The following is an 11,851-nucleotide window of genomic DNA, read 5'->3' on the forward strand; positions in this document are numbered from 1 at the left end:
ATTCAATTTCAATAAAAATTGAGCATCACTGGAAGAAGCTTTCATTAACGTTATAATAGAACTGTATATTTTAGAACATATCTTTTTTGGTTTAAAAAAATACACCCAATGAATCATGTTTAACACATTGCAAGGTATGTCTTTAGTAAAGAACAGGAAACGTTAATCCTTTGTGGTTTTATATCAGGTTGTCAGTGTACTAAGTATGAATGTTACGGTACAATGCTTTTAATTTTCTGTGTTTGGCGGCAAACTATGATACCCTATTGAGCATGATTCTATGATCAAATCATCTCTGTAAATAATCCACTATTTTGTTTTTATCAAGTGCGGACATGAAAATTCTAACTTCCTTTCTGGAGGCGCTCGTACTGTCTCGGTTTCTTATTCTTATTCCATCCAAAAATACAAACGAATGTTCCCTTCCTTTTTATAGAGATAAGTGAAAATGCATTTTTTTGGGAAATTGAGAGTATTTAAAAGGTACAGCAAACACCTCTGTCCTGAAAATAAAACCATTTTCTTGGGATGGTAGAGTTTAAAGTAAAGTTACAACTGGCTATCTCAAACTTGTATGTCTGCAACAAAAAAATGTTTTCCTTGTTTGTTGGAGATAAAGGAAGTCTACTCTATAGTCAATTTTTACTCTATGGGCAATTTTCATCGGTTTCTTGTAGAATCCATGTCATGACCTCAATCGGTCACGTTTTCCTATCTGATTGGTCCATCCAAATGGCCCTCTCTAAGTATCAAATTTTGAAGCCTAAGCTTAAAAACGATGTAAATCTTAACTATTCTTCAAATGTATTTTCCTGGATCGCTTTGAATAAACATTTCACTCCGTCAAGGTTAGTTTTTATGAACATGTATCTTCTGTTTCCTGAAATCTTGATAAAGTGGACTTCAACTCTATTTATATCTTTATTTATTTATTTATTTATTTATTTATTTGTTTATTTTTATTCTGAGTAGGTAGGTCAAATTGTGCCAAGGAAATGACCTTGAAAATTCATGCTGTTCAACAGAGTTGTTGTAACAGTTGTTGTTTTAATTTTCATCACTTTTCCGACGAATCCATGCCCCATTTGCCTTCCAAGCTAAGTGAAAATGTTTTAAACCATACGTAGTAAGACAATGTGTCACATTCCCGACACCCCTTCCAAAATGCCTACTTTGTTTTTGCCTGTAAACCGTATGTCCACCTTGCCTAGATCAGTATCCTATGATCAGGTTGTTCTGCTGAGCGCCTTTATCGCATATGCCATAACCCGGACACAGATTATTCGAGGGAGTGGGAAAACATTTAAGGTCGGAATACTCAGGAACAACCAGCGAAAGATGCTGCATTTAAATAGTCAAAACAGCAGCGTATATCGAACAAATGAATGAATGAATGAATGAATGAATGAATGAATGAATGAATGAATGAATGAATGAATGAATGAATGGATGGATAGATGGATGGATGGATGAATGAATGAATGAATGCATGAATGAAAGATTTATGACTCAGCATTTTTGATTTTAAATTAATCAATTGTTTAAAGACGAGAATTAGCGATAAGGAAATCCGACGTTTAGAAGCCACTTTGTCCGTCATTACCAATAAATATGCAAGGAAAGCGCAATATATATGACGACAAAAAGTCACCGAAACGTCGATTTCCTAATCGCTAATTTTTATTATAAATGTTTGTCAAAGTCTTCAGTTATAATAAATCAGTTGTTTGCCAGCTTTAATGCAGTGGTGGTCATTTATGATAAGCCGGCTCTTCTTAGGAAACAACTTTGTTAAGACACTTAACAGTGATTTTAAAAAGATCTTCTATACAAGATAGACACTTGAAGAGACTCACCTGCTGGGCACTCCTGGCAGGTACGAATGCCCAACTTCAAAATCGTGCCGGATGGGCATGGAAGGAGTCTGTATTCTCCTAGTGATGTATTTCCAAACCCAGAAGCCACAAAAGCCTGCTTTATGCTCGGCCCGACTTCGTAATCCGACATTTGAGAAAGGTTGATATCTTCTGATTCGCCTTCCCCCAGGCCACTTCAAACAAATCACAACAAAAGGAAAGAAATAATAGAATACTTAGCTGAAATCGATCAAGCTAAGAATTGTTCGATAATATATTCAGAAAATAATTAGTTTAACACTTACAGTTGGATTTTGCAGCGCTCTCTTCCATCTGTACCCGTGAATTTCATGGTACCTATTTTTCCATTTTTCACAGTTCTGCAAAAGGTACATACATAGCTATTTGCTTTTCAACGGGTTCATTGAATCATGAAATTGAACTGAAAAAAAAAAAACCATTACGTCATTTACTCGAGCCTATTTATAGACTATCAAGGCTATGACATTAGCACCCAAGCGAAAGATGGTACGCCAAAAGATGTTTCCTTTGAGGAGTACAATGAGGACATGTGTCCAAATGGAGGCCATTTGGTTTTCTTTCTTTTTTTTTTAAGTGACAGTGTACTGCAAACATATTTGCTTTAGGTTACTCAAAACAGGAAGATTCCTTTTTCTGCCAAAAATAATACGTGTCATAATTTAGTTGACACTGCGAGATGAAAATAAGTGAAAACTGTCATAGCGAATTGTTTCCAGGTAAATTTATTTTAAAAGTTATAAAAGTTCAAAAACTCCTCTAGAAAACACGGTGTCAAACTGGAATATCTATTAATTAAGAGTATCACTATTTACTATTTGATAACAAAAAAACTACTGTTTAAACGCGGAGCAGGATTTTTGATACTCACATTTCAGGAGCCAGATTAGCTGCCCCAAGGAGAGATGTAGAGTTTACTAATTCCAACTCCGTCCTTATCATGTATCTAACGACAAGAAAACGATATTGTGTTGTTTGCCTTTTTATCAAATGTTATTTAATATCTTTCACAAGAGTAACGGGGTGATGACAAACCTTATAATTCGACATCCTTTGAAACTTTGTTTTTATAACTGATCTCAGACAAATAATTGAATTTATCGAAAGCTTTCAAGTTGACACCTAATCATTCGAGCACTCTAATGCATTCTTTAGAAAACGAGACAAAGAGTTATTGTTTCTGACTTGTGTTTGTAAATAAAAGTACACAATTTGCGGGAGTGAGTTAGGGTAGCTCTCTCGAGAAAAAAAGCAAGACGCTCAAGCTTACTACTAGTCAGTCGAACGGCGACGGAACTCCTTTGAGAAAATTATAATTAACGGCAAATATTTGAAATGTGGCTTACTGTTTTTCATTTTCCGTTCACTTTCAATTACACATTTGTGTACCTTTATAGCCTAATTTTGATGTAGTAGATTTTATTTTGGAAAACAAATTCCTTCGGCCGAATTCACGAACTGTTGGGATACTTTACCTTATTCAGCACTTTAAACGAATTTTTGTTTTCCTTTCAAGACTAAAACGATTAATTTTCCATATCCCAAAGGTCTGTTCCGATCAAAAACACGACACCTTTTTATTACAATGTGAGCCGAACCTCTGGAGGGATAAAGTCTTTCTACTGTCGAAAAGGACCGTTGGACGCCCCGGACAAGTAGGATTAGTGGGTGAAATTTAGTAATGACTGATTGCCTCATTTTCTTTGGACCATGAGCAGAGATATCTGAGAAGCTTGCATATATACAGTTAACACAGAAAACCCAGGCACAGTATTTAAACGTCAGGTTGTCTTCGGTCTTGTTGGTGATTTAGAAGGAATTTGTTGCTGTTTAAAGCCGGCAGTTTCGTTTCGTTTTTACCTTTAAATACAGAAAAATGAGGAATGCTAGAGAATCGCTTCCTTCTTCTCTCAGAAATTGCTCTCGCATCAAAATTCTCATCCACTTCTTCGACAAGCGCCAAAACTTAACCATAACATTCACCTTTCATGTTGATCACACTGCGATCTTACATAAGGAAAATTGGAAGAAAATTCAGTTGCCGGTGATTTTCGCCTACGTTCGGCCTTTTTGACGGAAACCACCTTGGGAGGCTGCACGAGTTTAAATTACATGAGGTTCTCTTATTGGCCAATTCAAGCTGACTCTCACGCGCCAACAACGGAAAGTGCACAAGAGGGAAGAGCTTTCTTTCTTTCAATAGTAATTACGCGCCCAGAACTATTGGGAACATGTTTTCATTGTGGACAATGTTAGCGGAATTAACGACCTTCCAACATATACTCACATAGAAAGAACATCTTGTGGCACAACAAATGCGCGAGATCCAATGGCTTGTATAGGATTATCTGACAGTAATCTGCCGAAAAAAAAAAATCTTTTGTTGCACATGTGCGAATCTAGCTTAATTACTGAACAAGAGGCTACCAAGTACCCGAAACATTGTAAAAACACTTTAAGAATAACACCTAAGTGAGATCTATGATTGATATTTGCTAGAAACACACTAGGGCAGATTTTGTCATTTACGGGTTTTTTTTTTTTAGTAATATTATAAATAATTTTCAATGCAAGGTACAAAAATTCACAGCATTTATATTTATGCTGTGAACCATAATTTACAAACATTAATGCAGTTTCAAAGTTTCTAGGTTACAAGCTATGCGTTTTCTTTCCCAGTGTTTGTCAGTTAATGATTAAACTCTCACAAATTGACATTATTTCCAAAAAAAAAAAAAAAAAAAACAATAACAACAACAACTTAGAAAATAAAACAAAACACAAAAACACTTAAAAAAAAGCATATTAAATGAATATTGAAAGGTAGTAACTATTTCTAATTCAATGCTCACTTTTAGGCGAAAAAGTGTGATAAAACTGTCAAAAAAGAGTTCTATATTGTAAAGGGCTGCTTTAGAAACCCACTTACAATCAGAAAATGATAATGTTAGAGATTGTTTCGTTTTATTGGCCGACTAACATTGGAAAGTCTTTCAAATGGCTATAGCATAGGAACAGTGTATTATTGGAACATGCGATGTAAGGAGTGAACATCAGTTAAGCATTGACTGCATGCATTGTTGCCACAAATTTTGGTTCTTCACAGACTTACTTTGGTTGTAAGTATGTTGTGAATAATCTTATATTGAAACATCGTTTTTGCAATGTCGTTTTTGGATCTGGAAAGGTACTTTGTATACTTTACGAATGGTTTCGTGAAAAAAAAACGTATCTTAAGATCTTTTCAGTTTCAGTTGTAGTGTCAAACCAGCTTTTGTAAGAAAACTGTTTACCATTGATTACAATCTTTTCGTTGTTCCAAATTATTCATGAGTAGCCTGCAGAACAGGTGCTAAATTTTTTATTTGTTTAAGTTTTTCCCCGTTTTTCAGGCGAGTGGAGGCAAGTGCGAAGCTCGATTCACTCGCGACAGGGGGAGGGGGGGGATTACACCTGCCCGCACACACATTGTTCATGCTATTCCGACCCTATAGACACTTTCCAAAATCTCCAACCATTTACTGCGTTTAGTGTGGACGGTGAATACCGGTACTACGTAAACTGCCACAAAAACATACGCTAACGGAAAAACAGCACGGGTAAATTGTCCTTGGAGACAGTAAAAACTCTGCAGCCTTCAATAGATCTAGTACAGGAAGTAATGAGAAGTTTTATGGATTTCCCTCTTTATGAAAAAAGGACAATTACAGAGGTTATCCACGTAAACAACATGGCTCGCGTCCCGGCCTCTTGTTGTCAGTTGTCGTTTAAGTCAACGGTCCACTTAGGCCCAATTTAGTTTCTCTCGTGTATGTCAATAGGTTATCGTGGGCCATCCAGAAAATAGCACGTCTCGTAAATTTAATTGCCAGGATATTCAGGCAACAATTGTTCGAAGAGCAGTCGAGAGAAACTATAACTGCCGTTTAGTACTGAAACAGCGAAGAAAGGGAAGCGTTAGCCAGATCAAACTTTTTCCAAACCTGGCTGGAAGCCATTCAAGTATATTTCTTTAGTTTTTCCTTTACCGCATTCGGGAAAAAAAACGAGAAGGGCTTCTCGAAGAGCTTAGTCAAAAGAAAATAATGACACGACCGCCATTTTGTTGTCCAAAAACATCTCATGACCTCTTAACATTAAATAACCAACTGGATAGCCGCTTTCATATATGAACGACCGAATAGCATGAACAATAGTGGGCGGACAGTCGTTAATTTTTTGGGCCCCTCCCGTCGTGCGTGATTCGCACCTCTCGCTTGCCTCCGCTCAAGGAAAAAAAATGCAAAATAATGACGGCTGTTCGTCAGGCTAATTCATGAGTAGGTAGGGTTTTCATATAATTTTGTTTTGTATTTTCTAATTGTTTCAATAGTTCGAGGCAAAATGATGGAGATTGTTAGCCTGTAATGCGTCAAACTGTTAGTTACAGTTTATATCAAAAGTTAGTACCCCATGCTTCTCCAGGGCTGCTTCTGGGATGACTTTCTAGGATGCTTCATTTACTGATTACGTGCGCGGTATCCAAGAGACTTTTAAGGTTTCATTCATGATATTAAAGTCCGTCAACCTAAGTCCTTGTTTTTTTTTCTCGCCTATAATTGTTGACGTTTTAATTTCAGTTATTTTGCGATAATGTCGTTTCGAAATGAAGGTTTCTCATTGGCTCAAAAACTGTCATGTAAGCGTGGCAGCAGGCACTTAAATGGGTTCGGTGCGCACAGATCAAAATTTTACTTCCGTAAATGAACATGCGACGTTTACAAGCTTGTGACACTGTTCAAGGAACTCTAATAATATTTGTTTTCTGGTGAACATGTGCCATATAAAGCGGATACAACTTTTTTCTTTAAAGGTAAGCGATAAAGAGTGATTATAAATTCGGTAAAGAGAAATTTACAGTAAGGCTTAAAAGAATTTTTCTTGAGTGTGAAAACGGCCAAAGTAAATAACAATGAGCTTAAATTCCAATAAATTATGGCATTTTCAAAGCAAAAGGATGTGACTTATTTGAACTGCTCCCCTTTTCAGACGCTTTGAAAAAAGTTTTCGCTTTGCTCAAAAGTTTTTGTTTAAATTAGTACCGTCGCCAATATATGCGAAGTTTTCACCTTCGCGTCTCTCCAGAAAATACCTTCTCAAGCCTTTTTTGTAGGCTGTCAACGTTGCAGGCTCATACTCTTCGCCGAAAGTTTCTTTTCGGGTGTCTCCTATCTCTAGAAAAAAGTGCTTCAAGAGCACTGGTGCATTGTCTTTCATGGTTCTGGTCTGTCAATTTGATCTTCTTGTCGTAGCTAGCGCAAGCGCCGAATGGCAGACTCGGTAATTTTTACAGTATTTTTCACCGCTTGGTTTATTTCAAATGTTTAAATCTCCACGGCATCTAAGCTAGGACAATAATGCTCTTTTTTCGTTTTTGGGCACTAGTATGGTTGCTCTTTTTATTCTTGCTTCTGGTTGTGAGGTTTATTCATCACTGTTTTCATGATGTTGGTTATCTCGCGGCGGTAACAAATTTTCAACAAACTTGCTTTGAAAATGTTTAAACCTACTAGCTGGTCTATTTCGTCAATGGTGGTACTTTATGGACTGTAAATTTGTGCATTTTCTTTTCCTTTGTTTTTTTGTCGTAAAAATTTAAGCCAAGAATTCAAATAACCCGCCCAGAGAAAAAATGTCGCGTACAGATATTACCATGGCTACAGTTTGACTGAGGTAAGAATTTCTCTTTCAATCAGCGCACGATTTGTACTTTATCCTTTTATTCTCTCCAACAAAATGTTTGTATCGCGATAAAACCCTAAACACGGAATATATTTTCTCCCAACTAGCCGTCACTATAAAGCCGTAACGTCGTGTCAAAATCGAATTTAGTTTATATTAGTGAGGTTTATTTTTTTTTTATAAAGCCTAAGGTTTCTTCTCAACCAACTGTTAGAAGTCTTTTCTAAGTTCAGAATTACGTCTACTGAAAATTAAGCTCTAGGTTTTGAATCAAACCTCCCGGTTCTAGTTCTCGAGGCCAGCGAAAACCAAATGAAGTGGTCGAAGCCGCATTCCTTTTGGTTTCATCTTTGTTTGTTTGTTTATTTTTGTTTTTCATCTTTCTTAATTTCTTTTATCATATTAATGCCAGGTCAAAAATTTAAGTTATTCAGGGTGTAAATATGGAAATTTCGATCTCTTTCGTTACACCACAGGTCACCAAAGCGTATGTGACACAGGTTACCATGCAAGCGTGATTTAAGAGTACTAGTTTGTATGGAGTTAAAATTAAATCGAAATTTAGAGAACAAATTTCCCTAAAAACACACAAAAAATATACTTAAGTCTGAAAAAGCTCACCCGGTGTGTTTTGCTGTGTTTTCAATGCTCTTCAGTGCTTCCAAACGTTGTTTTGAGCGGTTTATCTCTCAGCAGCTGGTCCACGTGCATCACTGTATTATGTTAATGACAAGGTAGGAAACTACAAGTCGAATTTGAATAAAATTTGGCCCGTCATTTAAGGAGAGCACTTCAAAAATCTCGCTAAAATGTGCTTGAAACTTAAGCTCTCGCTTACCTGCCTTACCATATGGCAAGAGGGATGATGTGCGGTCCCTCCTGGGTAGCTCATTTACGGAGGAGTTCATTTATTGAGACACAGGCCTTCGTTGAAAACAAAGATTATTTCAAATCGGGTGCCATTTTTGCCGCCGACCGAGCCGTGTCCCTGGAATGTTGGAACAAACTCACGGTCAAACCTAGGCACGGGTACTAAAATGTGCCCAGCCGGGGAAATCCACGGAAAGCCTTTGGCACGTAACAAACCACACACACCCCCCCTCCCGGCTAAGTGCAGTTCTGTACCAGCCAGCCGACCTTGTTGTGGCCTTTTTCAGTAACGCGTAAAACATGCTTTTGTTCATCAGTTAGCCTGCATGATGGTATAATTGAGCTAGATTCGCATTAACGTGACACGAGAATATAAATCAATATACAACTTATACTGAATTACCTCGACATATTTGCTCATCCACGAAAGTGACTATACCTTGCAGCGGATGTAACTTCGTACCAAAATTTGATGGTATTGACTGTGACCTACCGAAAATGACTAAACACTCATCGCCAGATCTTGTCAAACGACTTAAATTATTTTTTCTTCCTGCCCTCCTGCTCGCAAGGAATAAAGCGGTAATGAGAACTTCGAAATACAAAAGGTTTAAACAGCAAAACATTGACCTTACACGTTTTTTGAAAAAGTGTTGCCGTTCTCGGCAAAACAACAACTTTGCGAATTTCAAGGTTTTTTGGAGAGCGTATATACAAAGACAAATTTTCAGTTTCTTTTAGTCAGCTTTCATTCAATAAAAGCCAACTCGTAAGTTAACGAGTTGGAAAATTGCGAAGTCAATTCATAATAATAAAAAAAAAATTAATACAAAAGTCAATTCATATTCTCAAGAGACGTTTGTTGCTGTCACGCCAAGCACGGTTGACTGGCACAGAACTGCACTTAGCCGGGAGGGGGGGTGTGTGTGGTTTGTTACGTGCCAAAGGCTTCCCGTGGATTTACCCGGCTGGGCACATTTTAGTACCCGTGCCTAGGTTTGACCGTAAGTTTGTTCCAACATTCCAGGGACACAGCTCGGTCAGCGGCAAAAATGGCAGCCGATTTGAAATGAACTTTGTTTTCAACGAAGGCCTGTGTCTCAATAAATGAACTCCTCCGTAAATGAGCTACCCAGGAGGGACCGCACATCATCCCTCTTGCCTTATGGTAAGGCAGGTAAGCGAGAGCTTAAGTTTCAAGCACATTTTAGCGAGGTTTTCGAAGTGCTCTTTTTAAATGACGGGCCAAATTTTATTCAAATTCGACTTGTAGTTTCCTACGTTGTCATTAACATAATACAGTGATGCACGTGGACCAGCTGCTGAGAGATAAACCGCTCAAAACAGCGTTCGGAAGCACTGAAGAGCATTGAAAACACAGCAAAACACACCGGGTGAGCTTTTTCAGACTTTAGTATTTTTTTTGTGGGTTTTTTAGGGAAAATTGTTGTCTAAATTTCGATTTAATTTTAACTCCATACAAACTCTTAAATCACCCTTGCATGGTAACCTGTGCCACATATGCTTTGGGACCTGTGGTTACACGTGTAAACTTGAAAGCCGTTCCTACCTATTTTATTCCTGGATAGTTCTGCCATGTAGTTTACGTTGCACGAGTTGAAATAATAGGCAAGTAGTCGAAGATACGTGAATTTCTATTTCTAGTCAAGTGGTTTTAGTTGGCATTGCTATAGTAGCTGATTAAAACACCTGGTGAAAGCTTTACTACAGCTATCCTTGAAATGTTCAAATTGCTAACCCTTTCTAAATATACTTACAAATATTTAAGTCTTGTGAGGTTAACAAAAGCTTCCTCTGGTATTAAGCGGATGCTGTTATTTTGAAGAATCCTATTGAGAACAAAAAGCAATAAGTAAATAAGTAAATAAATAAATAAATGAATGAATGAATAAATAAATAAATAAGCAAATAAATAAATATGTAAATGAATGAATGAATGCACGAACGAACCAATGAATCAATGAATAAAAAACTGTTAAAATTGTGCAGCGCTACAGTTTTTGTTACAAATTCAGTTCTAGCTATTTGCCGACAATTATTGTTGTAACTCGATTTTTTTCATTCTTAATTGCTCAACATTATATTTTGCCAACGAGCGATCAGTTTCTCGAAAACCATGCCCGTACATGGTGTTTAATTTTTCTGTTCAATCAATCGATCATTCAAACAATAAAAGTCAGTCAATCAATCAGTGATGTTCAAGCACATATAGTCAACGACGAAGGAGGATTGAGAATAAGGATTGGAGAATAAGTTCAGAGTTTCGATTCCGTGTTATTGACTAAAAAGTACCGTAATTAAACACATCCATAATTCAACTATGAAAACAATGGACATGCTATACCTCAATCCTAATAGAAACATGACAGAACATAGGATGCTACTCACAAATATTCCAGTTTCCGTTGATTCCGGAAAAGACCAGCGGTAATGTTCACGAGTTTATTATCTGCCAAGTTACTGGAAAAATGCAAACAAACAACACAGGGGACTTTTTATTAGGTTTATATACATTTTCCAACAATTTGCAATAACCAATAATGAAAAATCATAGGCCATTGTGTTTGGGCACGTTTCCCCCATGGCTAGACATGAATCCTTTGCATGAATGTTGCCCCATTTGCCACATGACTGGGTTCATTCCTTGGAAGGTGTTCCAAGAATTCCTTTTGTACTGTTGCCCTTTGATTATGCCATGAACTACTCCACTACTTGACTTCATTGATTTCAGTTGTGCTTTCGACAGTTCGTTGGTTCTTGCAATTTCAATAGCTTTGTCGAGAGATAGAGTCGGAGCGCCACCACGTTAATTTTATAATGTACTTGAAGTTGTTGAAAATGGAGTCGCGACGTTAAAATTGATATTGAATTAACCTAAGATTTTACACCTGCAAATTTCGCCATGATAATAACTATGCTCATTTTTTTAAGTTTGTGTGCTTTTACAAAACAAGATTTAATTTATAACACAAGTTCTTAATCGCTTTAACTTTGGATACTATAAGGTTAGTGACTTCTGTTTTACCCACATTTTCGTTAAAACCGTTTATGCCTAGCGGATGATTGTACTATTTGTTTTAAAAAAACTGGGCGTCAGATCTCGAAAAGTTTGCTAGCCACCACTTGTTTTCTCACGAAACGACCTACGAGCTTGAACTTCAGAAATTCCGACCTGATAACATTATTTTCATACAGATCTGGGTCCAATTTCTGACTTGTTACAACAATTTTCCCTTGTTGCGTGCTTGAATTAGGAGGAGTATATGTTGTTGTTAAGATCGCGTTTTCACGTCTTCCTGTGGTATCTCATCTACGTTTTCTATAGTCGCAATTATGTACTACAT

At 37.1% G+C, this 11,851-nt stretch overlaps 1 protein-coding gene across 1 annotated transcript in view; it reads right to left on the bottom strand.

Annotated features, from left to right (window-relative positions):
* Positions 1-11,851, bottom strand: part of LOC146450146 (uncharacterized) — a 33,859-nt gene extending 22,008 nt beyond the window's left edge. Inside the window, exons 1-7 of the mRNA XM_085100672.1 lie at positions 11,847-11,851; positions 10,896-10,967; positions 10,265-10,336; positions 4,183-4,254; positions 2,767-2,841; positions 2,162-2,236; positions 1,857-2,050 (exon numbers count right to left, since the gene is read on the bottom strand). Coding sequence (XP_084956798.1) covers positions 1,857-2,050; positions 2,162-2,236; positions 2,767-2,841; positions 4,183-4,254; positions 10,265-10,336; positions 10,896-10,967; positions 11,847-11,851 — 565 coding nt within the window. The remainder of the gene's footprint in view (positions 1-1,856; positions 2,051-2,161; positions 2,237-2,766; positions 2,842-4,182; positions 4,255-10,264; positions 10,337-10,895; positions 10,968-11,846) is intronic.

This window comes from Pavona decussata, unplaced genomic scaffold, assembly GCF_977016875.1.
Source record: "Pavona decussata unplaced genomic scaffold, jaPavDecu1.1 SCAFFOLD_489, whole genome shotgun sequence".
Lineage (NCBI taxonomy): Eukaryota > Metazoa > Cnidaria > Anthozoa > Scleractinia > Agariciidae > Pavona > Pavona decussata.